Below are 27,387 nucleotides of genomic sequence, written 5' to 3' on the forward strand. Positions count from 1 at the left end.
ATAACAGGTGATTTTCATGGTCTTCTTTATAACTTCATAGGCTTTATTTTTAAATAGGTAAATAATACTCTTACACTAATTTTTGAAACTTAAAAAATTTTTGGAGCACATTTTAAAATACATATATCTGCATACTTATGTGGTTGAACCTAAGTTAATTTAAGCATCCTTTCAACACACTTGGCATGAAAGTCTAAGAAACAGGCAAATCAAACCACAAGAGCGCAATTATGAATATGTACCATGTTGTCTACAAACACTAGCCAAATACAATGCACTGTCAACTCTATCAGATTAAATTTACCCCCAGCAGGTTTTAAATACATCAGGCATTTGTCAAGTATGTGTATGCTTTCTCCTACAAGACTGTGAACTCCTTGAGGGTATGGACCATATTTTACTTTATCTTACATACATAGAAATGGTAGTCATTAAAAACTGTTTGATGAATTGTGACTTACTATATATCAATCTCTTAAAAGAAACAGATGCACCAGCTGCTAACTGAATCATATACAGAGAATGCCTAGGAGCTCAGACCATCTCATTCCCAAAGACATAAGGCACACGTAGGAGTTGGTGAGGTTGAGAAAAGAAAATTCAGTGATGGCAAAAACAAAAAAGCTGAACCATGTGTCCAGAGTTCATAACCTAGGGAACCAGAATAGTCAATATATGAACTCTCACAAACACTGTTTACACCTTGTCAGAAATGAATAATGCTAAGTTTGAGAGTCAAAAAGACACACTTATTTCTCCTACAGAAATAAACATGAATCAAAAAAAGCCAAGATCTAATAAACTGTCAGTATCCAAAATATATAAACATCTTATACAACTCAACACCAAAACACACAAATAATCCAATTGAAAATAGGCAGAAGACATGAACAGACATTTCTCCAAAGAAGACATACAGATGGCCAACAGACACATGAAAAGATGATTAACATCACTCATCATCAGGGAAATGCAAATCAAAACTACAATGAGATATCACCTCATACCTGTCAGAATGGCTAAAACCAAAAACACATGAAACAAGTGTTGGCAAGGATGTGGAGAAAAAGGAACCCCCTTGCACTGTTGGTGAGGATACAAACTGGTGCAGCCACTCTGGAAAACAATATGGAGCTTCCTCAAAAAATTAAAAATAGGACTATCATATGATCCAGCAATTCCACTACTGGGTATTTCCCCCCTAAAGATTACAAAAAAACACTAATTCAAAAAGATATATGCACTCTGATGTTTATAGCAAAACTAATTACAACAGCAAAATTATGGAAGCAACCCAAGTGTCCATCAATAGATGAATGGATAAAGATGTAGTATGTGTGTGTGTGTGTGTGTGTGTGTGTGTGTGTGTGTGTGTGTGTGTGTATAAACACAATGGAATATTATTTGGCCATAATAAAGAACGAAATCTTGCTGTTTACAACAACATGGATTGATCTAGAGGGTATAATACTAAGTGATACAAGTCAGTCAGAGATAGACAAATATGATATGATTTCACTCATGTGGAATTAATGAAATGACATAAACGAACAAAGAAAAAAAGAGACAAACTAAGAAAACAGACTCTTAATTACAGAGAACAAACCCTTCTGGTTAACCAGAAGGCAGGCGGGGAGGGGGGGGATGGGTGAAATAGATGAAGGGTATTAAAGAGTTCACTTGTGATGAGCACAGGGTGATGCATGGAAGTGTAGGATCACTATATTGTACACCTGAAATTAATATCACACTGTATGTTTAACTATACTGGAATTAAAATTTTTTAAAAAGCCAAGAATTTAGATAAAGTGCCAAAGATTTTGTCTATAAAATATTATTTCTAATTAACTACAAAAGACATCCCTCCACATTCAAACCAGGCTAGAAAAGTCCAATACAAAGAACAAACCATCATCACCAAGAGCAAGAGATCTGACTTATAAATAAATTTGTTTATCGATATATGGTGTCCTCAGTGTCTTTGCCAATAATACAATCAGTGTCTCAAGATTCTAGTTTCACAATGTTAGGCACATCCTCAGGCATAAACAACTTTTAACTTTCAGTGAGTTTTATATAACTATATTGAATTTATGAAAGAGAGCCTTTGAAAGGGAGAAAATCTAGGCAGTGTTAAATACATTTAACAGAATACAGAACCTCTAAAATACACCTTACCTTTACCTGTGAGACCGTCTGGACAGTTAATGGGGAAACCTGGGGTTGTGAGACAACTGGAGGTCCAAGGACATGTACAGGCAAAACAGTGGACTGACCTTGAACCAAAGGCAAAATGTGGGGCTGAGACAGCTTTGGCTGCTGTTGCAGCTGTTAAATAAGAAAAAAAAATATGTTAAAGATAAACTCTCGCATTTACAGTAAATATATGGATTATACATTTAAAAATATAACAGTTCACTTTACCCCTGAAATCTGCTGGTAATGTCCTACTCGCTGCTGGGATGGATAAATCATCCCTGGAACATTTATTTCAGCCTGTGGGATGTTGGAAACCACTTGAGAACCCATCTTCTGGTCTGAGGAACAGGCCACACTGGGATGACTTGAAGTATCTGAGTGTATAGCAGATCCAGCTCCTGCGTCAGACAAATTGTCACCTATGACAAAGAAAAGAAGCAACAGGTAGAAGGAAAAACTTGAAGCACAAGGTCTAAATGACATGGGAAATAATAAGTGTTTTATATTTTCTTTTACTCTGACAACCCGAGACAACTTGAAATAAAATATGCACACTATACAATTAACCAAAAACCATCATGTAAACTCTCCATGCTGACATTGTAGTATAACTAAAATTTTCTTAGTAAAGCAAACCTAAAAACAAAGAATCACATAAAAATCAACTCCATTTATGCAAAAATTCTCAATAAGATACTAGCAAATCAAATTCAACAGCATATAAAAAGAATTATTCACCATGATCAAGTGGGATTCATTCCTGGGATGCAGGGCTGGTTCAACATTCACAAATCGATCAACGTGATACATCACATTAACAAAAAAAAAGAGAAGAACCATATGATCCTGTCAATCGATGCAGAAAAGGCCTTTGACAAAATCCAGCACCCTTTCTTAATAAAAACCCTTGAGAAAGTCGGGATAGAAGGAACATACTTAAAGATCATAAAAGCCATTTATGAAAAGCCCACAGCTAACATCATCCTCAATGGGGAAAAACTGAGAGCTTTTTCCCTGAGATCAGGAACACGACAGGGATGCCCACTCTCACCGCTGCTGTTTAACATAGTGCTGGAAGTTCTAGCATCAGCAATCAGACAACAAAAGGAAATCAAAGGCATCAAAATTGGCAAAGATGAAGTCAAGCTTTCGCTTTTTGCAGATGACATGATATTATACATGGAAAATCCGATAGACTCCACCAAAAGTCTGCTAGAACTGATACATGAATTCAGCAAAGTTGCAGGATACAAAATCAATGTACAGAAATCAGTTGCATTCTTATACACTAACAATGAAGCAACAGAAAGACAAATAAAGAAACTGATCCCATTCACAATTGCACCAAGAAGCATAAAATACCTAGGAATAAATCTAACCAAAGCTGTAAAAGATCTGTATGCTGAAAACTATAGAAAGCTTATGCAGGTAATTGAAGAAGATATAAAGAAATGGAAAGACATTCCCTGCTCATGGATTGGAAGAATAAATATTGTCAAAATGTTAATACTACCCAAAGCTATCTACACATTCAATGCAATCCCAATCAAAATTGCACCAGCATTCTTCTCGAAACTAGAACAGGCAATCCTAAAATTCATATGGAACCACAAAAGGCCCCGAATAGCCAAAGTAATTTTGAAGAAGACCAAAGCAGGAGGCATCACAATCCCAGACTTTAGCCTCTACTACAAAGCTGTCATCATCAAGACAGCATGGTATTGGCACAAAAACAGACACATAGACCAATGGAATAGAATAGAAACCCCAGAACTAGACCCACAAACGTATGGCCAACTCATCTTTGACAAAGCAGGAAAGAACATCCAATGGAAAAAAGACAGTCTCTTTAACAAATGGTGCTGGGAGAACTGGACAGCAACATGCAGAAGGTTGAAACTAGACCACTTTCTCACACCATTCACAAAAATAAACTCAAAATGGATAAAGGACCTGAATGTGAGACAGGAAACCATCAAAACCCTAGAGGAGAAAGCAGGAAAAGACCTCTCTGACCTCAGCCGTAGCAATCTCTTACTCGGCACATCCCCAAAGGCAAGGGAATTAAAAGCAAAAGTGAATTACTGGGACCTTATGAAGATAAAAAGCTTCTGCACAGCAAAGGAAACAACCAACAAAACTAAAAGGCAACCAACGGAATGGGAAAAGATATTTGCAAATGACACATCGGACAAAGGGCTAGTATCCAAAATCTATAAAGAGCTCATCAAACTCCACACCCGAAAAACAAATAACCCAGTGAAGAAATGGGCAGAAAACATGAATAGACACTTCTCTAAAGAAGACATCCGGATGGCCAACAGGCACACGAAAAGATGTTCAACGTCGCTCCTTATCAGGGAAATACAAATCAAAACCACACTCAGATATCACCTCACGCCAGTCAGAGTGGCCAAAATGAAGAAATCAGGAGACTATAGATGCTGGAGAGGATGTGGAGAAACAGGAACCCTCTTGCACTGTTGGTGGGAATGCAAATTGGTGTAGCCGCTCTGGAAAGCAGTGTGGAGGTTCCTCAGAAAATTAAAAATAGACCTACCCTATGACCCAGCAATAGCACTGCTAGGAATTTACCCAAGGGATACAGGAGTACTGATGCATAGGGGCATTTGTACCCCAGTGTTTATAGCAGCACTCTCAACAATAGCCAAATTATGGAAAGAGCCTAAATGTCCATCAACTGATGAATGGATAAAGAAATTGTGGTTTATATACACAATGGAATACTACGTGGCAAGGAGAAAAAATGAAATATGGCCTTTTGTAGCAACGTGGATGGAACTGGAGAGTGTGATGCTAAGTGAAATAAGCCATACAGAGAAAGACAGATACCATATGGTTTCACTCTTATGTGGATCCTGAGAAATGTAACAGAAACCCATGGGGGAGGGGAAGGAAAAAATAAAAAACAGGTTAGAGTGGGAGAGAGCCAAAGCATAAGAGACTGTTAAAAACTGAGAACAAACTGAGGGTTGATGGGGGGTGGGAGGGAGGGGAGGGTGGGTGATGGGTATTGAGGAGGGCACCTTTTGGGATGAGCACTGGGTGTTGTATGGAAACCAATTTGACAGTAAATTTCATATATTAAAAAATAAAAAATAAAAAATAAAAAAAAATAAAAAATAAAAAAATAATAAAAAAAATAAAAGACTCCTGATACTAGGACGCCTCAAGGAGACCGTCCCAATTAGTTACGGAAAAAAAGCCATTAAGTTAGAAATATAATACTAATTTACTGAGCATGGATTAACAATAAACTAATTTGCAAATGTTAAAAAAAAATCAACTCCATTTGCTGGCCATTTCATGTAAATCCCTAACTAATCTATACTTGCCATTAGGATTTCAGTAAAATCTAAGGGTCATATATATTCTCATTCTCTTAGAACCTGGCTAGAAAATACTATCTTTACAGAACAATTGGTTATTACTATGAAAACACTAAAAAAAGAAAAGAAAATACTGTGTCCTTCTAGAGAAGAGAATGCATTATAGCAGAAAAATTAAAGGAACTACAATAATTTTATACTTGAGTCTAAAAACAAAGGATCTTAAAGTCTAGAAAATTCCTCCTTAAAAAATAAATTTTCCCTTTAGTTCCAAATATTCTTTATTTAAGGATTTACATTAGACCTTTAAAAATGGTAAAAATATTATAGCTCTTATTCAGTTAGCACTTTGGACAAGTCATGTAACAAAACAGTTTCTTAATTTTAAAATAAGATAACTAGGCTGGCTTGTCTATTTCAGGGAGTTTGTAAAAGGACTGATGAAATGATGGATAATAGAATTCTTTGAAGAGCACAAAAGTACTATTTCAAGATAAGGGAATACAATCACACGTTTGTTTACTTTTATAAATTAGGAATACTACCTGTAACAGAGGAGCAGTGCTGCTGTGGTTTTCTTTGTAGAAACTGTTGTCGAACATGCTGATCAACTTCAGTTTCTTCACATTCAGCCCCCGTGTGCTGAGCAGGAGCAGGGGACAAAGTTGCATTCTGGTGCTGAGGGAGTACATTCCCCACAGACTTGCACTGGGAATCCCTGCGTTCTTCCAAACAGCCAGCTGGTTTCTTCTCCCTTGTCTTCTTTATCAGGGTGACCCGGTCTCTAATGGACTTAGCAACAGCTTTGGAATCACTTTCATGGAAGAATCCTGACTTGACCTACAAACAAAACATAATAAGCAAACTACATCTTTAACATTTAAGATTTTTAACTTTTTTTTTTACCAGCAGAGTTATTTTGCACTCCCAAATTGCAAATGCCATTAAATAAGAGTTAATTTGTTTACATGTCCTTTTTGTTTCAATTCAATATAATTGACATAGTTTCAAGTGTATATCATAGTAATTAAATAATTTTTTATACAGGGGTGCCTGGGTGGCTTAGTCGGTTGAGCGTCTGACTTGGCTCAGGTCACGATCTCACAGTTTTGTGGGTTCGAGCCCTACATCAGGCTCTGTGCTGACAGCTCAGAGCCTGGAGCCTGCTTCAGATTTTGTGTCTCACTCTCTCTCTGCCCCTCTGCACCCCCCCCCTCAAAAATGAATAAACATTAAAAAAATTTTAAATAATTTTTTATACAACTTTATTTATGTTGAGAGGTAGACAGGGAGACAGAGTGCATGTGAGCAGGGGAAGGGCAGAGAGAGAGGGAGAGAGGGAGAATCCCAAGCAGGCTCCACACTGTCAGTGCAGAGCCTGACGTAGGGCTCAAACTCATGAACCTGTGAGATCATGACCTGAGCCGAAACCAAGAGTGGAACACTTCACTGACTGAGCCACCCAGGCGCCCCTCAATATTTTCGATGTACATCTAGGTTCTTTCTTTTTAATGTTTATTTATTTTTGAGAGAGAGAGAGAGAGAGAGAGAGAGAGAGAGAGAGAGAGAGACAGACACGGAGCGTGAGCAGGAGAGTGGGAGAGAGACTGAGGAAGACACAGAATCAGAAGCAGCTCCAGGCTGTCAGCATAGAGCCCGACACGGGGCTTGAACTCACAAACTGTGAGATCATGACCTGAGCCAAAGTCAGACACCCAACCGAGTGAGCTACCCAGGCCCACCTTCTATGTTCTTTCTTAGACATACATAAATGTAGAGCCTTTAATAAGCATAAGAAAAATACCACTACCAAGTATTGTTAAAAGAATTGTGGCTTTAAACAAAACAAACAAATAACTTGATGTTTCAGTACATGCAGTCTTATTACAGTTAATTTATGACTGTCATTAAGGTTTGTGAAAGATTAAAAGTTTCTTATTCAACATTAAGTGCCTACAATGTGCCCAGTACTGGACTCCAGAGACATAGAAGTTATTACACTGGTCGTTTGTCCTGTATGAGCACAAAATCTGGTGGTAAGATGGTACATATTTAACTTAAAATAAGGTAGAAAGCTTTAAGCTCCTATAAAAGCCCTAAAGGGAAAAGAGAAGAAAGCATCACAGAGGAAGGTAAACTCTGACTTGAATTAAAACAAACAAACAAAAAAAGGAACTTGCTGGCTATTAAGGGAGGTGGAGATGAAATTTAGAGATCCACACTCCAGGCAAAGGGATATCAGCTCACAGCAAAGTACTACATCTTACCAGGTGTTAGAAGTGTGAGAGAAGTTAAGGGCTTGCTGTCTGAGAAAAGCGGGGCTGAGGAGCAGAAAGATGACTTGAGGAGGTGGCATGGCAGATTATTCTCAGTCCTACAATCTGTTTTTTTTTAAATTTTTTTTAACGTTTATTTATTTTTGAGACAGAGAGAGAGACAGAGCATGAACGGGGGAGGGGCAGAGAGAGAGGGAGACACAGAATCAGAAGCAGGCTCCAGGCTCTGAGCCATCAGCCCAGAGCCCAACGCGGGGCTCGAACTCACAGACCGCGAGATGGTGACCTGAGCTGAAGTCGGAGGCTTAACCGACTGAGCCACCCAGGCGCCCCTACAATCTGTTTTTTAAAGTATGCCTTGTGGGTCTGAATACTCAGGAAAATTTCGTGGTAGTTGAAAGATGATTAAAATGTTAGATGGAATCCATATATTTACTTTCACTCCCTCCAAAAGCTCTAAAAAAATCCCCATACTAAATGGATTTTTAAGTTATAAACCCACAAGAACAGGGAGAATAAGAGAAAAACAACAGCAACAACATTTTGGACACTCCAGAATGTGGAAAACAGATTAAGTGACCTAGAAGACCTGAAAATGGTGAACTAAAACAGATTAAGTGACCTAGAAGACCTGAAAATGGTGAACTAGGGAAAGTGGAGAATCATTATCATTTATACTGAAAAATATTCACAAGGCACAGGAACTGGCAATACCTGTTCTGGCATTGGTGTGAGAAGCACTTAAATATTTGGATCCCTGTGCCCCTTCCTCCATTCCACACCTTTGGGTGATTGATTCTCCCCTCCCCAAGAAGCCTGGAGTTTTGTTCTCTAGAGAGGGTAAAAGAGAGGATCTCTGGACTATAGAACACCAGGCACAGTTGACAGTAAAGCTACCATGTAGAAAGTAAGATTAAATGACAATATGCACACTGAATGCCATATGCAGAAACCCTCAGCCCTTTCCCCCACTTGGCTACCAAAATACCAGTAACCAGCCCCCTACCCTTCAGGAAGGACACTGAAAGATGATTCTCTGGGGGAATCTGACCAATCCAAGAATACAGACCTACAAATATTGATGTCAGAGATTCCTTAATTAAAGGCCCACCATAGAGGTCAATGTTAACAAGTCCGATACAAGCAATCACATCATCCAATGGGCTTGTAAGTTTCTGTGGAACACAAATTATGGGCCCTCAAAGATGTCCCATCCTAATCCTCAAACCTATGAATATGAGGAGAGATCAATCCCATTATTTTGCTATGAACAGGTGACCTTAAAATAGGGAGATTATTTGGGTGAGCCTTTTACCAGCTGGTGACTAAGGATTCAACATGTCATTGCTGCCTTTGAAGATGGAGTGAGGACATATGAAGGGACTGAAAAGCAGCCTCTAGGAGTGGAAAGTGACCACCACCTAACAGCCAGCAAGGAAACGGGGGCCTCTGTCTTACAACTATATAGAATTGAATTCTGCCAAAAACTCATAAGCAGATATGCCCACAGTACCTCCAGATAAGAACCCTGGCTGCTAACACCTTAATTTCAGCCTGTGAGATCCTAAGCAGAGAATACAGTGAAGCCCACTAGGACTTTTGACCTCCAGAACTGAATTAATAAATGGGTGTTGCTTTAAGTCACTAAATTTGTGGTAATTTGTTACACAGCAACAGAAAACATAGTCTCCTATAGTCTATTAATCATGAGCAGCAAGTCAAGAATTACCAGAAATATGAGAAAAGCCTCTAACAAGAAGACAGTATAAAACCAACAAAGGTAAAACAGCAATTTGGAGAAAAGAGACTACACAGGTAGAAAAACGTCAGAAACACTTTTTTTACAAATATTACAGAGAGGTGTGATAATATTGCCTCAACAAAACAAAAAACAAGATGTTTACTCTAAGGAAGGAACAGACCAAACAATGAATAGGAACTCTTAAAATTAAAACCATGATAACAGAAATGAAAAACTCGATGGGTTAGAAAATAAAGTTGATAATATCTGCCAGAAAGGAGAATAAAAGGACAATAAAGGTGGAAAATAGAAAAGAAAGAACAGTGGAGAATCAGTCCAAAAGGTCCAATATCCAAATGCTAATAGTTCCAGAAAGAAAAAAAATGGGGAGAAATGATCAATAAAATACTTCAAGAAACTTCCCAGAAACTAAAGGATATGAGTTGACAGATTAGAAAGCTCCACTGAGGACCAACAAAGTAGATGAAAATAGACTCAAATCAAGACACATCACTTTATTTTAAAATCTAGATTGTCTGATATAAGTATGGCTACTCCAGTTTTCTTTTGTTGACCATTAGCATGATAGACGGCTTTCCATCCCCTTGAGATCATAAAAGCCATATATGAACGACCCAACGCTAATATCATCCTCAATGTGGAAAAACTGAGAGCTTTCCCCCTAAGGTCAGGAACAAGACAGTGATGTCCACTCTCACCACTGTTATTCAACACAGAATTGGAAGTCTTAGCCTCTGCAATCAGACAACACAAAGAAATAAAAGGCATCCAAATCGGCCAGCAGGAGGTCAAACTTTCACTCTTCACAGATGACATGATACTCTATATGGAAAAGCCAAAAGATTCCACCAAAAAACTGCTAGAATTGATTCATGAATTCAGGATAGTTGCAAGATATAAAATCAATGCACAGAAATCGGTTGCATTCCTATACACCAACAATGAAGTGACAGAAAGAGAAATCAAGGAAACGATCCCATTTACAGTTGCACCAAAAACCATAAGATACCTAGGAATAAATCTAACCAAAGAGGTGAAAAATCTATACACTGAAAACTATAGAAAGCTTATGAAAGAAATTGAAGAAGACACAAAGAAATGGAAAAAGATTCCATGCTCCTGGATAGGAAGAACAAATATTGTTAAAATGTCTATACTACCCAAAGAAATCTACATATTCAATGCAATCCCTATCAAAATAACACCAGCATTCTTCACAGAGCTAGAACAAATAATCCTAAAATTTGTATGGAGCCAGAAAAGACCCCGAATAGCCAAAGCAATCTTGATAAAGAAAACCAAAGCAGGAGGCATCACAATCCCAGAGTTCAAGCTATACTACAAAGCTGTAACCATCAAGACAGTATGGTACTGGCACAAGAACAGGCACTCAGATCAATGGAACAGAATAGAGAACCCAGAAATGGACCCAAAACATATGGCCAAACAATCTTTGACAAAGCAGGAAAGAATATCCAATGGAATAAAGACAGTCTCTTCAGCAAGTGGTGCTGGGAAAAGTGGACAGCGACATGCAGAAGAATGAACCTGGACCACTTTCTTACACCATCCCCAAAAATAAACTCAAAATGGATGAAAGACCTCAATGTAAGACAGGAAGCCATCAAAATCCTCGAGAAGAAAGCAGGCAAAAACCTCTTTGATCTTGCTCGCAGCAACTTCTTACTCAACACGTCTCCGGAGGCAAGGGAAACAAAAGCAAAAATGAACTACTGGGACCTCATCAAAATAAAAAACTTCCGCACAGCAAAGGATATAATCAGCAAAACTAAAAGGCAACTGAAAGAATGGGAGAAGATATTTGCAAATGACATATCAGATAAAGGGTTAGTATCCAAAATCTATAAAGAACTTATCAAACTCAACACCCAAAAAACAAATAATCCAGGGAAGAAATGGGCAAAAGACATGAATAGACACTTCTCCAAGGAAAACATCCAGATGGCCAACCGACACATGAAAAAATGCTCAACATTACTCCTCATCAGGGAAATACAAATCAAAACCACAATGAGATACCACCTTACACCTGTCAGAATGGCTAACATTAACAATTCAGGCAACAACAGATGTTGGCAAGGATGTGGAGAAAGAGGATCTCTTTTGCATTGTTGGTGGGAATGCAAACTGGTGCAGCCACTCTGGAAAACAGCATAGAGATTCCTCAAAAACTACAAATAGAACTACCCTACAACCCAGCAATTGCACTACGAGGCATTTAGCCAAGGGATACAGGTGTGCTGTTTCGAAGGGACACATGCACCCCCATGTTTATAGCAGCACTATCAATAATAGCCAAAGTACGGAAAGAGCCCAAATGTCCATCGATGGATGAATGGATAAAGAAGATGTGGTATATATATATACAATGGAGTATTACTCGGCAATCAAAAAGAATGAAATCTTGCCATTTGCAACAACGTGGATGGAACTGGAGGGTGTTATGCTAAGTGAAATTAGTCAGTCACAGAAAGACAAAACTCATATGACTTCACTCATATGAGGACTATAAGAGACAAAACAGATGAACATAAGGGAAGGGAAACAAAAATAATATAAAACCAGGGAGGGGGACAAAACAGAAGAGACTCATAAATATGGAGAACAAACTGAGGGTTACTGGAGGGGTTGTTGGAAGGGGGATGGGCTAAATGGGTAAGGGCAATTAAGGAATCTACTCCTGAAATTATTGTTTCACTATATGCTAACTAATTTGGATGTAAATTTTTAAAAAATAAAAATAAAATTAAAAAAAGACATATCACTGAAATTTTAGAATACTGAAAAAAGAAATAGAAACTATTACAAACTTCCAGAGAGCAAAAAATGGATCACATGCAAAAGATTCTGAAAACAGAACTTTATACTTCTCAATATTAATATTGAAAGCTAGAAAAGCATGGAACAATGAGTCTAAAATTTTTTTAAATGCAACCTAAAATGCCATAGCCAGCCAAACAATCAATTAAATATGAATATAGAATAAGAATATTTTCATACATGCAAATCTCAAAGAATTTACCTCTCATACCCTTTCTTTAAGAAGCAGGCAGAGGAAGTGTGCCACTAAAACAATAGGGTAAGCCACGAAAGAGAAAGACATGAGATTTAGGAAACATGAAACCCAACAGAGAGGATGAAGAGTCTATAAAGATAGTAAAGAGAAATATCAGAATAATAGTTGTGCACCAGATGTCCAAGGCAATCATTCCAGACCAAAACAGTATGACTATAAAAATAGACACGTTAAAGGCTATCATCTCCAAGATCCCCACTGTCAATGTTCCATCCCTCTTTTTAACCCAAGGACAGGATGTCCAGATTAACCTGCCTCAGACTATCTGTACTTGGCTAATCTGACCATGTGCTGCCAAAGCTCCTGTATGCCTTCCCTCCAAGCACTGTAGCAGCCTGGATCTGGTGTGGATGCACATTCAACCCCACAGAAGTTCTCTATTGTCATCTGCTCTGTGGGGAGAGGGAGCATGAGGAGATTAGAAGTAGAGAAGTCAGAGAGGCCCATGCCCCATCAAACCATATTGTAACCACACAACTAATTTCTGGTCCATACAACAGCCCACTGGTGACCTGACTAGTGAGCCATGTGTGTATTTCCCTAAATTTAATCATGACCTCACCTGTTGACTTCCCCTCTTGTAAATGCTTAGGGAAACTGAAGGCAGACTATGACTGAGAGACTATTCAGTTGGCTATCCTGGCCATCTTCACCTAACAGTAACTTCAGTAATCACCTAGGTGTGGGCTTGCCACTCAGGTTTCTAAAACAAAACAATATATTACTTAGATAAACTATAATGAAAAACAAAGGAAGGAATAAGTAACACAAAAGCCAGGGTAGATATTACCTGTAGTGATTAGGGAAGGGAATACAACTGGGAGGGGCATACAGGTGGCTTCAAAGGTATCAGTTGTGTTCTATTTCTTAATAAAAGTAGCATTTTATTATTCTTTATACTCTACATACAAATTTAATATACTCTTATGTAAAGATACATTTCACAATAAAATAATTTAATAAAGAAAAGGAGAAAATGAGAGGAAAGAAAGCAATAAGGAGAAAGGAATCAATCCACCCTGATACTATAAAGGGCAGCATTGGTTGGGGGGTGTGGAGAATAGTGGTAGGATTCACTTACCATTTCATATGCTACTTCCTCAGATGTATCCGTTTCTAAATTGAAACTGAATTCAATAGCTTCATTGTCTTTGTGTTTGCCTTTCAATTTTTTAGGGTCTTCAACCCAGAGTCTTAAAGCCAGGGACGAATTAGAGTAGTCATCTTCCTCTGCTAACTCCACCCTCAGTCCTGTATCCTCAGCAAAAAATGCGTGGTTTAATAGGTCCCTGATAGACAACCTAATAAACAAAATACATATCTCATTATCAATTTGTCCAATCACAAACAAGATATAGAACCCTTAATTAGTAAATATTAATTACATCAAAATAACAATCTTATTTTAAAACTTCTATTAATTAAACCATTACCCTGCTTTGTTAAAAACCGAATCTTATATCCAACTCATTATTACCAAGAATGCAAAGAAATCCCACCTAATATACATTTAAAGTCACCTTAATTAAAGATTGTTATCAACAACACATCTAGATACTATATGCCTAGAGAACTGAAGCTGTGCTATAGTATATGTTGGGTAGAGTGACTAGTTTCCCTAAGCCACTGGCTTAAGTTACTAAAACTCAAACAACAGACTGTCAGCAAAGGCAACTAAAAACTTCCAGATATATAAACTCTAAAGTAAACCATAAATTCAAACTATTTTACAAATGTTATAAATAGAAGTCATTGACTCCATTAACAATAGTCAAGTTAGTGTACTTTACTCTTTAGAGAATGCCATGAATGAAACTAATTTAGTTCTGCAAAGTCCCATGGTTTTCTTAAAATATGTAAGTCTAGTATTTTAGGCCAAAGTATACATGCAGTGGATGTGCCTCTAACCTAATATTAGGAATTAACCATCTCTGAAGAGAAAAAAAAGGACAGGGGTTCAAAAGATTCTTTTACAAGCTCAGGACAGTTAATTTCCTTTGCTTTCACCAATTTCTAAAACAGATATTTAATATCTAATGTATCTACATTACAGGTCAGAGAGAACTAAAACCAATGTCTATGTAGAAAACCTCTCACACTACTTAAAACAGATAAAGTACATTAATAGCATGGTATCCTGTAACTTGAGGAATTTCAACCCTTCTGATCATTTTACTGATTGAGACAAATACATAACTAAGAGAGAGTTATAAAAAGAATAAGCTTCCTCATACTAATTAGTTTTAAGGCTAAGGTGAGATGTGTTTAAGAAGGCACAACCAAGTTAAAGTCCTCTGCCTCTCAATGAAAAATTTCCCTAGGTATTTTTACTAAGGAATAATTACAGCAATAGCACCAAAAGACACCATTAAATACTTATTACTCTGTTAGGTATTTTATATGCATTATCTTTTTAATCACCAAAATAAGACCTGTTTTGAGGAACAGTTAAGTAACTTACTCAAGATCACACTGGCTAAGTATGAATCCACATTTGAATCTTGGTCTGATGTAGAAGCTTATGCTCTTTCTAATACACTAATATGCTATGAATCCTTCTGAATATTCCAATGTTCTCTGATAACAGTTCACAATGAAAATGCTGTAAAAGCAATAATCAGAATCCAAACTAAAATGGCTACTTCAACATCATACAACTGATCCTTGAACACTATGGGGGGTTAGGGTGCCAACCTCAGTTGAAAATCTGTGTCTAACTCTTAACTCCCCCAAAACTTAACTATTAATAGTTCTATTGACCAGAAGCCTTACCAATAACATACAGTTGATTAACACGTATTTTGCATATGTATTATATACTGTATTTTTACAATAAACTAAAGAAAACATTATTAAGAAAACCATAAGGAAGAGAAAATACATTTACAGTACTATACTGTTTGTTGTTCAAGGGTCAACTGTATTTTCAGTCTCATTTAAAAAAAAAGTATGCCTAAACTCTTACAACTTAAAAATGGCCACAACAAAAACATTAACAACCTAACTTTAAAAAGGGCAAAGGGCTTGAACAGACACTCTTCCAAAGAAGATATACAAATGGCCAATAACCACATGAAAAGAACCACGTGAAAAGATACTCAACATCATTACCCATTAGGAAAATGCAAATCCAAACCACAATGAGATACCAATTCGTAACCATTAGGATGGCTATTATCAAAAAATGGAAAATAACGAGTATTGGTGAGGACGTTGAAAAACTGGAACCTTCATATGTTAGTGGAAGGAATACAAAATGGTGCAGTCACCATGAAAAAAAACTGGTGGTTCTCCAAAGAATTAAACAGTATTACCATACAATCCAGTAATTCCACTCCTAGGTATATAATGAAGAGAACTGAAAACAGGGATTCAAGCAAATACTTATTCACCAATACCCATGCAACACTATTCATCATAACCAAAAGGTAGAAATAACTAACCCAAGTGTCCATCAACAGACTAATGGATACACAAAATGGGCATGTATGTGTTTCTTCCTTAAAAATGACATTCTGATACAGGCTACAACATGGATCAACCTTGAAAACACTATGCTAAGTTAAATAACCAGCCACAAAAAGACAAATTATTGTATGATTCCACTTACATGAGGTACCTAGAATAAACAAATTCATAGAGACAAAAGTAGAATAAATGTTACTAGGTGTTGAGGGGAAAAGGAATGGAGAGGTACTATGTAATAGGTACAGAGTTTCTGTTTGGGTGATGAAAAGGTTCTGTAAATACAAAGCTGTGTGGTTGTATACAACAATGTGAATATACTTAATGCCACTGAATTGTATACTTAAAAATGATTAAAATGGTCAATCTTAAGTTATGCACATTTTATCATAATTAAAATATATAACTACCTAGATATAGCCTGTTGGTACAAACACCAATAATGTTTTATAATAAAGCTATAATTAAACATGTTTTACCTTAGTGGCTTTATATATTCTCAGATATACAACACTGAACTTAGAAAACTAATAAAAACGGGGGACAGTCAATAAAATGTGGGTGAAAATAACTTCTATAAAAGACCTATCACCTTCATTAATCATAACCAATAAGGAGGTAAAAAATCAAAAATTTAACCTACTGATTTAACTCGGCAACTGTCCTAAGCTCAAATTAATGGGAAATATAAGCTAAAACTAAAGGGATGTGTCCATAAAAAAAAACCTGATACAAATAAATCTAGAATACTACTACTTTAATTTTTTTTTTTTTTTGAGAGATGGAGCATTAGTGGGGAAGGAGCAAGAGAGCGGGAGACACAGAATCCGAAGCAGGCTCCAGGCTCCGAGCTGTCAGCACAGAGCCCAATGCGGGGCTCAAACCCACAAACTGTGAAATCATGACCTGAGCCAAAGTCAGATGCTTAACCGAGCCACCCAGGCGCCCATCTAGAATACTACTTCTTGAAAAAAATAGCCCTATCCACTTTACCATTATCATGACCTAAGGATATATGGTCTATAAATAAAAAACATCCAGTGAGTTGATGGTCAATTTTTTTAAGCTATCATAAAAAATCATTTAAGTACTTACCTGAAGGTAACACAGCAGAAGCTCTCTACCATCAACTGTTAGAAACAAATTAACCTGGGGGCCCAACCATTTGAGTACTTACCTGAAGGTGACACTGCAGAAACTCTCTACTATCAACTGTTAGAAACAAGTTAAACTGGGAGGCTCAAATGACTGTTAAACTGATGGCTGAAGGTGATGAAAATTTGCCACAACACACACAAACAAACCCCAAATTTCAGTTCAAGAAAAACTGAGCACATGGTATCAAAGTCCAAAATGGCAAGCAACATGCACTGATACACTTCACTCAATACAGTACGGTTTGTGTTCTACTCAAAAGTAATACTCAGTATTATTCAAAGGTTAGAAAATGACCCAGTCCAAGATAAGAGTTTAATGTATCTATCAGTTATGTCGTTTTGCTACATTTGCACCCACCTTTCTGATTTGTTTTGACGAATACACCCTTCAATGATTTCTTTCACTTCAGGATCAGTGACTTTATTGAAACTGGCTGGCTTTATGCCCTGGGAAAAGAAAAATGGTTTCTAGTCACAAAATAAGCAATTGGAAGCCTAAGTAAACAGGATGCTTATTAAAATAATAAATTTTGACCACTAAACTAAAATATTCAAGCTTTAAATAAGATAAATATATACATACAGTTTAACAATTTTTTGACAAAGATTTTGCCATAGTTCTAATAGTCTACAAATAACAGTGGAGACTTATAAACAATCTAAATTTCCAACAACAGAGGTGATGTTACATAAATTATATGATATATATATGCTCATGTTATGCAAAAACTAAAAATGTTCTCAAAGTATTTAATAACAGAAAATTCTCATATTGAAACATTAAGTATGGAAAAAATTGGATCTCAAAATGTACATACAAGTATAACCCCAATTAACAAACTATAATAAACGAGTCTTCCAGAAGAGCTAGAAGCAATGGACAATCAATATATTATGTATGTATAGGGGCACCTGGGTGGCTCAGTCGGTTAAGCATCTGACTTCGGCTCAGGTCATGATCTCATAATTCATGGGTTTGAGCCCCGTACCGGGCTCTGTGCTGACAGCTCAGAGCTTGGAGCCTACTTCACATTCTGTGTCTCCCTCTCTCTCTGCCCCTCCCCAACTCATGCTTTGTGCCTCTCTCTCAAAAATAAACATTAAAAAAATATATATGTATTATGCAAAATATATATATACACATATCTATAAACTTTTGAGAAATCTGTATTATTTTTATCATTAAGCAATACTAAAATATTGAGAGAACCTCGAGCGAATCAATAGGTTCTAGGAATGCATTAACAAATTAGTAAGGTCTAGACAATTCAAAATGTTTCTGTAACAATGTTAGCTGCCTGAATCTGCTTATTTTACATTCTATTACTCTTAAATTATGAGTTTTAGATTTCACAAAATAATCATTACAGTCATTTAATAGAAAACTCCAAATTAATCTAGAAGGAGAAAGATATGATAGAATAATTGTCATGGAATAAGGCAATCTAAAAACTAGTTCTGTGTCTGCCACACTACTTCACAGGATGCACAATCAGAAAGCCCAGTATCATATACTAGATAAACCTGGTGAGATTAGGAGTTAATTTGGATCTCAAACTCAAGAAACTTTAATACAGATGGAAATGTGAATTGTGATATGGCATTTTTGTGATTTTAATATGAAATAATAAAATCATCATTCAAAAAATGGTGTTACATCATTCTACTTATACAAAAACTCCTCTTTGACCTTTCCACTGATCTCTTACCTCTTCCGCAGTCCTGGGTAATTATTGCCTTTCTCTGCTCCTAGGTGAAATTAATTGGGAAGCTGCAACTTACAAAACCAAGTACAAATTCTTTTCTATTTGTGGCCATACAATGTATGAACTCAGACTAAAAAGACATTCTAGCCTTATCTCTTCTCTCAGCTCTTTGTTGCAGAAATCTTCAAACATACTCAAAGGTAGAATAGTATAAGAAGCCCCAAGTAACCATCACCAGCTTCAACAAGCAACATTTTGTCAACCTTGTTTCAGCTATCTACCCCCATACCTTTTTTATCCTAAAATATTTTAAAGCAAATCCTAGGCATCATGTCATTTCACTCAGAAAGTCTCCAGTTTATACCTCTAACAGATATCATGTCACCATCCCACCTAAAATAATTACCAATAATTACTTAACATTATCTAAAACCCAGTCCACACTCAAATTTTCCAAATTGTCTAAATGATGTCTTCTTATAGTTGGTTTGTTCAAATCAGGATTCAAACAAGGTCCTGACAGAACATGTATGGTGCATTAGACCTGGCTCATACCATCTCACAAGAGGCAACTATTACATTGTCAAGAAATCTGTAAGTTGATTATTAAACACAGTCATTTACAAAACTTATATAAGCTTACAATTAAATAAATTATATCAACAGCCAAGGAAATAAATACTGATAACACTACTCGTAATTATTTTACTACATTTTACTATTATTTATGCTCTTGAGGTTGTTTATTATATCTGTATGGTAGAAATACCATATGATGAGTGCCACCGTATATACTGTTCCCAACCCTGCATTCAGTGAGGTCACGGTGGTGACTTGAAATCAGTCATGGTGAGAATATTTAACACCAAGGAAATCAGAGAATGCTAGAAATCAGTGCTTTTTCTTTTTCAGAGAATCGGTTGTTAAACATTTAGCTCACTTAAAGTAGCTCACAACTACTTTAAGTCTCTTGTACTCTTTAACAGTCCCTCCCCTTTTTACTTTCATGAAATTGATTTGTTGGAGAAACTAGGTCATTTGTCCTATAGAATGGCCCACATTCTAGATACTGGCTTTATTTCTTGTCTCCCTACACATGTATCTCTAGAATCAGACAGATTTGAGGTCAAAATCCACCACTATTAGTAGCTGTGTGAACTTGGGCAAGTCACAATCTCTGATTCTCAGCCTTATCATTCGTAAACTGAAGATAGCACCATCTTGTAGGGTTATAATATGAAGGTATATAGTATACAGCATGCATTTAAAAATGGTACCTATTAGTATTAGTTACTTGAAACACTCTAACAGAGGAGGTTCCGGAAGATGGCGGCGTAGGAGGACGCGGGGCTCACAGCGCGTCCGGCCGATCACTTAGATTCCACCTACACCTGCCTAAAGAACCCAGAAAACCGCCAGAGGATTAGCAGAACGGAGTCTCCGGAGTCAAGCGCAGACGAGAGGCCCACGGAAGAGGGTAGGAAGGGCGGCGAGGCGGTGCGCACTCCACGGACTGGCGGGAGGGAGCCGGGGCGGAGGGGCGGCTCGCCGGCCAAGCAGAGCCCCCGAGTCTGGCTGGCAAAAGCGGAGGGGCCGGACAGACTGTGTTCCGACAGCAAGCGCTACTTAGCGTCTGGGAGGTCATAAGTTAACAGCTCTGCTCGGAAAGCGGGAAGGCTGGAGGACAAAGGGAGGGAGAGCTGCTGAGCCCCCGGACGGCAGAGCTCAGCTTGGCGGGGAACAAAGGCGCCAGCGCCATCTCCCCCGCCCATCCCCCAGCCAAAATCCCAAAGGGAACCAGTTCCTGCCAGGGAACTTGCTCGCTCCGCGCAAACACCCAACTCTGTGCTTCTGCGGAGCCAAACCTCCGGCAGCAGATCTGACTCCCTCCCACTGCCACAGGGCCCCTCCTGAAGTGGATCACCTAAGGAGAAGTGAGCTAAGCCTCCCCTCCTGCCCCCGTGCACCTTGCCTACCCACCCCAGCTAATATGCCAGATCCCCAGCACCACAAGCCTGGCAGTGTGCAAGTAGCCCAGACGGGCCATGCCACCCCACAGTGAATCCCGCCCCTAGGAGAGGGGAAGAGAAGGCACACACCAGTCTGACTGTGGCCCCAGCGGTGGGCTGGGGGCAGACATCAGGTCGGACTGCGGCCCCGCCCACCAGCTCCAGTTATACACCACAGCACAGGGGAAGTGCCCTGCAGGTCCTCACCACTCCAGGGACTATCCAAAATGACCAAACGGAAGAATTCCCCTCAGAAGAATCTCCAGGAAATAACAACAGCTAATGAACTGATCAAAAAGGATTTAAATAATATAACAGAAAGTGAATTTAGAATAATAGTCATAAAATTAATCGCTGGGCTTGAAAACAGTATACAGGACAGCAGAGAATCTCTTGCTACAGAGATCAAGGGACTAAGGAACAGTCACGAGGAGCTGAAAAACGCTTTAAACGAAATGCAAAACAAAATGGAAACCACAATGGCTCGGCTTGAAGAGGCAGAGGAGAGAATAGGTGAACTAGAAGATAAAGTTATGGAGAAAGAGGAAGCTGAAAGAAAGAGAGATAAAAAAATCCAGGAGTATGAGGGGAAAATTAGAGAACTAAGTGATACACTAAAAAAAAATAATATACGCATAATTGGTATCCCAGAGGAGGAAGAGAGAGGGAAAGGTGCTGAAGGGGTACTTGAACAAATTATAGCTGAGAACTTCCCTGAACTGGGGAAGGAAAAAGGCATTGAAATCCAAGAGGCACAGAGAACTCCCTTCAGACGTAACTTGAATCGATCTTCTGCACGACATATCATAGTGAAACTGGCAAAATACAAGGATAAAGAGAAAATTCTGAAAGCAGCAAAGGATAAACGTGCCCTCACATATAAAGGGAGACCTATAAGACTCGTGACTGATCTCTCCTTTGAAACTTGGCAGGCCAGAAAGGCTTGGCACGATATCTACAGTGTGCTAAACAGAAAAAATATGCAGCCGAGAATCCTTTATCCAGCAAGTCTGTCATTTAGAATAGAAGGAGAGATAAAGGTCTTCCCAAACAAACAAAAACTGAAGGAATTTGTCACCACGAAACCAGCCCTACAAGAGATCCTAAGGGGGATCCTGTGAGACAAAGTACCAGAGACATCACTACAAGCATAAAACATACAGACATCACAATGACTCTAAACCCATATCTTTCTATAATAACACTGAATGTAAATGGATTAAATGCGCCAACTAAAAGACATAGGGTATCAGAATGGATAAAAAAACAAGACCCATCTATTTGCTGTCTACAAGAGACTCATTTTAGATCGGAGGACACCTTTAGATTGAGAGTGAGGGGATGGAGAACTATTTATCATGCTCCTGGAAGCCAAAAGAAAGCTGGAGTAGCCATACTTATATCAGACAAACTAGACTTTAAATTAAAGGCTGTAACAAGAGATGAAGAAGGGCATTATATAATAATCACAGGGTCTATCCATCAGGAAGAGCTAACTATTATAAATGTCTATGCGCCAAATACCCGAGCCCCCAGATATATAAAACAATTACTCATAAACATAAGCAACCTTATTGATAAGAATGTGGTCATTGCAGGGGACTTTAACACCCCACTTACAGAAATGGATAGATCATCTAGACACACAGTCAATAAAGAAACAAGGGCCCTGAATGATACATTGGATCAGATGGACTTGACAGATATATTTAGAACTCTGCATCCCAAAGCAACAGAATATACTTTCTTCTCGAGTGCACATGGAACATTCTCCAAGATAGATCATATACTGGGTCACAAAACAGCCCTTCATAAGTTTACAAGAATTGAAATTATACCATGCATACTTTCAGACCACAATGCTATGAAGCTTGAAATCAACCACAGGAAAAAGTCTGGAAAACCTCCAAAAGCATGGAGGTTAAAGAACACCCTACTAACGAATGAGTGGGTCAACCAGGCAATTAGAGAAGAAATTAAAATATATATGGAAACAAACGAAAATGAAAATACAACAATCCAAACGCTTTGGGATGCAGCGAAGGCAGTCCTGAGAGGAAAATACATTGCAATCCAGGCCTATCTCAAGAAACAAGAAAAATCCCAAATACAAAATCTAACAGCACACCTAAAGGAAATAGAAGCAGAACAGCAAAGGCAGCCTAAACCCAGCAGAAGAAGAGAAATAATAAAGATCAGAGCAGAAATAAACAATATAGAATCTAAAAAAACTGTAGAGCAGATCAACAAAACCAAGAGTTGGTTTTTTGAAAAAATAAACAAAATTGACAAACCTCTAGCCAGGCTTCTCAAAAAGAAAAGGGAGATGACCCAAATAGATAAAATCATGAATGAAAATGGAATGATTACAACCAATCCCTCAGAGATACAAACAATTATCAGGGAATACTATGAAAAATTATATGCCAGCAAATTGGACAACCTGGAAGAAATGGACAAATTTCTAAACACCCACACTCTTCCAAAACTCAATCAGGAGGAAATAGAAAGCTTGAACAGACCCATAACCAGCGAAGAAATTGAATCGGTTATCAAAAATCTCCCAACAAATAAGAGTCCAGGACCAGATGGCTTCCCAGGGGAGTTCTACCAGACATTTAAAGCAGAGATAATACCTATCCTTCTCAAGCTATTCCAAGAAATAGAAAGGGAAGGAAAACTTCCAGACTCATTCTATGAAGCCAGTATTACTTTGATTCCTAAACCAGACAGAGACCCAGTAAAAAAAGAGAACTACAGGCCAATATCCCTGATGAATATGGATGCAAAAATTCTTAATAAGATACTAGCAAATCAAATTCAACAGCATATAAAAAGAATTATTCACCATGATCAAGTGGGATTCATTCCTGGGATGCAGGGCTGGTTCAACATTCGCAAATCGATCAACGTGATACATCACATTAACAAAAAAAAAGAGAAGAACCATATGATCCTGTCAATCGATGCAGAAAAGGCCTTTGACAAAATCCAGCACCCTTTCTTAATAAAAACCCTTGAGAAAGTCGGGATAGAAGGAACATACTTAAAGATCATAAAGGCCATTTATGAAAAGCCCACAGCTAACATCATCCTCAACGGGGAAAAACTGAGAGCTTTTTCCCTGAGATCAGGAACACGACAGGGATGCCCACTCTCACCGCTGTTGTTTAACATAGTGCTGGAAGTTCTAGCATCAGCAATCAGACAACAAAAGGAAATCAAAGGCATCAAAATTGGCAAAGATGAAGTCAAGCTTTCGCTTTTTGCAGATGACATGATATTATACATGGAAAATCCGATAGACTCCACCAAAAGTCTGCTAGAACTGATACATGAATTCAGCAAAGTTGCAGGATACAAAATCAATGTGCAGAAATCAGTTGCATTCTTATACACTAACAATGAAGCAACAGAAAGACAAATGAAGAAACTGATCCCATTCACAATTGCACCAAGAAGCATAAAATACCTAGGAATAAATCTAACCAAAGATGTAAAAGATCTGTATGCTGAAAACTATAGAAAGCTTATGCAGGTAATTGAAGAAGATATAAAGAAATGGAAAGACATTCCCTGCTCATGGATTGGAAGAATAAATATTGTCAAAATGTCAATACTACCCAAAGCTATCTACACATTCAATGCAATCCCAATCAAAATTGCACCAGCATTCTTCTCGAAACTAGAACAAGCAATCCTAAAATTCATATGGAACCACAAAAGGCCCCGAATAGCCAAAGTAATTTTGAAGAAGAAGACCAAAGCAGGAGGCATCACAATCCCAGACTTTAGCCTCTACTACAAAGCTGTCATCATCAAGACAGCATGGTATTGGCATAAAAACAGACACATAGACCAATGGAATAGAATAGAAACCCCAGAACTAGACCCACAAAAGTATGGCCAACTCATCTTTGACAAAGCAGGAAAGAACATCCAATGGAAAAAAGACAGTCTCTTTAACAAATGGTGCTGGGAGAACTGGACAGCAACATGCAGAAGGTTGAAACTAGACCACTTTCTCACACCATTCACAAAAATAAACTCAAAATGGATAAAGGACCTGAATGTGAGACAGGAAACCATCAAAACCTTAGAGGAGAAAGCAGGAAAAGACCTTTCTGACCTCAGCCGTAGCAATCTCTTACTCGGCACATCCCCAAAGGCAAGGGAATTAAAAGCAAAAGTGAATTACTGGGACCTTATGAAGATAAAAAGCTTCTGCACAGCAAAGGAAACAACCAACAAAACTAAAAGGCAACCAACGGAATGGGAAAAGATATTTGCAAATGACACATCGGACAAAGGGCTAGTATCCAAAATCTATAAAGAGCTCATCAAACTCCACACCCGAAAAACAAATAACCCAGTGAAGAAATGGGCAGAAAACATGAATAGACACTTCTCTAAAGAAGACATCCGGATGGCCAACAGGCACATGAAAAGATGTTCAACGTCGCTCCTCATCAGGGAAATACAAATCAAAACCACACTCAGATACCACCTCACGCCAGTCAGAGTGGCCAAAATGAAGAAATCAGGAGACTATAGATGCTGGAGAGGATGTGGAGAAACAGGAACCCTCTTGCACTGTTGGTGGGAATGCAAATTGGTGCAGCCGCTCTGGAAAGCAGTGTGGAGGTTCCTCAGAAAATTAAAAATAGACCTACCCTATGACCCAGCAATAGCACTGCTAGGAATTTATCCAAGGGATACAGGAGTACTGATGCATAGGGGCACCTGTACCCCAATGTTTATAGCGGCACTCTCAACAATAGCCAAATTATGGAAAGAGCCTAAATGTCCATCAACTGATGAATGGATAAAGAAATTGTGGTTTATATACCCAATGGAATACTACGTGGCAATGAGAAAAAATGAAATATGGCCTTTTGTAGCAACATGGATGGAACTGGAGAGTGTGATGCTAAGTGAAATAAGCCATACAGAGAAAGACAGATACCATATGGTTTCACTCTTATGTGGATCCTGAGAAACATAACAGAAACCCATGGGGGAGGGGAAGGAAAAAAAAAAAAAAAGAGGTTAGAGTGGGAGAGAGCCAAAGCATAAGAGACTGTTAAAAACTGAGAACAAACTGAGGGTTGATGGGGGGTGGGAGGGAGGGCAGGGTGGGTGATGGGTATAGAGGAGGGCACCTTTTGGGATGAGCACTGGGTGTTGTATGGAAACCAATTTGACAGTAAATTTCATATATTAAAAAAAAAAAAAAAGAAAAGAAACACTCTAACAATCTCTTTCACAGCCTATTCTACAGCCACCCAAGTAGATATGAAATAGACCTATTTTGAACAATCCTAAGACTTTGCTTCTACCTTACATCCCTTACTATACTCTTATTTTTATAGCTATTTGTGAATTTAAAAATGCAAGCTCTTTATGGGTAGCAAATACTTCTTATTCATCTTTACATTCCTTGAAATTTCTAATGCAAAAAATTACCTATAACAGGGAATCAAATGCTGGAGCTGTTGAACAATATTTTGAATGCTCTTTCATAATTAGGCATTTAGAACTAGAAACCTTCAAAACCATTTAGTCAAACTTCATTATCAGCTTTGAAAAAAATATTATCCACCCAATAAATGTAAAAATTATTTACAAACAAATGGATATAGATATGTCTATACATTTACCCAAAGGTACTAATACAGAGCATTTTATGTGACCCCAATAAAGTACAGGCATACAGCATAAATATAAAGCTTGTTTCATTACAATTATGTTAAATTTAGCAGTGTTATACAGCACTAAACTAAAACCAAAATTAGTTTTAAGCTGACTTTACCAACTTCAACATGAAACATGACAATCTAAGAAGTAAAAAAGAATAAAGTTATACCTACGCTAGTTACTTTACGGTATATTTGAGCTGCATTCTGGCACTCAGAATAAGGGTATTCAGAAGTAGCCATTTCCAGCATACACATTCCAAAAGCATAGACATCTACAGATTCATCGTAGTGCTCTTCATACATTTCTGGGGCCATAAACTCAGGAGTCCCTACAAAATAACACCACATCCATATTTTTATTAAAAAGAAAAATTTATCTACCAAGATCACATTCCCTTTTCCATATGGATTACCTGGGTTAATTTCTGCTCCCTAAACCAAATTTATAAATAAAACATTTGCAGGAATACTTGCTATATCTATACAAAGTACGTCAAGAATTTCCTTAACTTTCCATACTGGTAAAGTACAACTTGTAATGCTCAAGATAATGATTACTAAAATCTGTTTTTATTTCTAATCCTTTATTTACAAATTTTTCTGAATTAAATTAGTAAATCTTCTGTCTTAAGTCTTTGGAACCTTTTAATATGTCCCACAAAAGAAA

At 37.8% G+C, this 27,387-nt stretch overlaps 1 protein-coding gene across 1 annotated transcript in view; it reads right to left on the reverse strand.

The window, feature by feature from the left end:
• Window positions 1–27,387, reverse strand: part of WNK3 (WNK lysine deficient protein kinase 3) — a 191,740-nt gene that overhangs the window by 119,858 nt on the left and 44,495 nt on the right. Inside the window, exons 5-10 of the mRNA XM_049643249.1 lie at window positions 26,892–27,049; window positions 17,665–17,753; window positions 13,766–13,985; window positions 6,095–6,389; window positions 2,425–2,618; window positions 2,179–2,328 (exon numbers count right to left, since the gene is read on the reverse strand). Of these exons, the coding sequence (XP_049499206.1) occupies window positions 2,179–2,328; window positions 2,425–2,618; window positions 6,095–6,389; window positions 13,766–13,985; window positions 17,665–17,753; window positions 26,892–27,049 (1,106 nt within the window). The remainder of the gene's footprint in view (window positions 1–2,178; window positions 2,329–2,424; window positions 2,619–6,094; window positions 6,390–13,765; window positions 13,986–17,664; window positions 17,754–26,891; window positions 27,050–27,387) is intronic.

Source organism: Panthera uncia, chromosome X, assembly GCF_023721935.1.
Source record: "Panthera uncia isolate 11264 chromosome X, Puncia_PCG_1.0, whole genome shotgun sequence".
Lineage (NCBI taxonomy): Eukaryota > Metazoa > Chordata > Mammalia > Carnivora > Felidae > Panthera > Panthera uncia.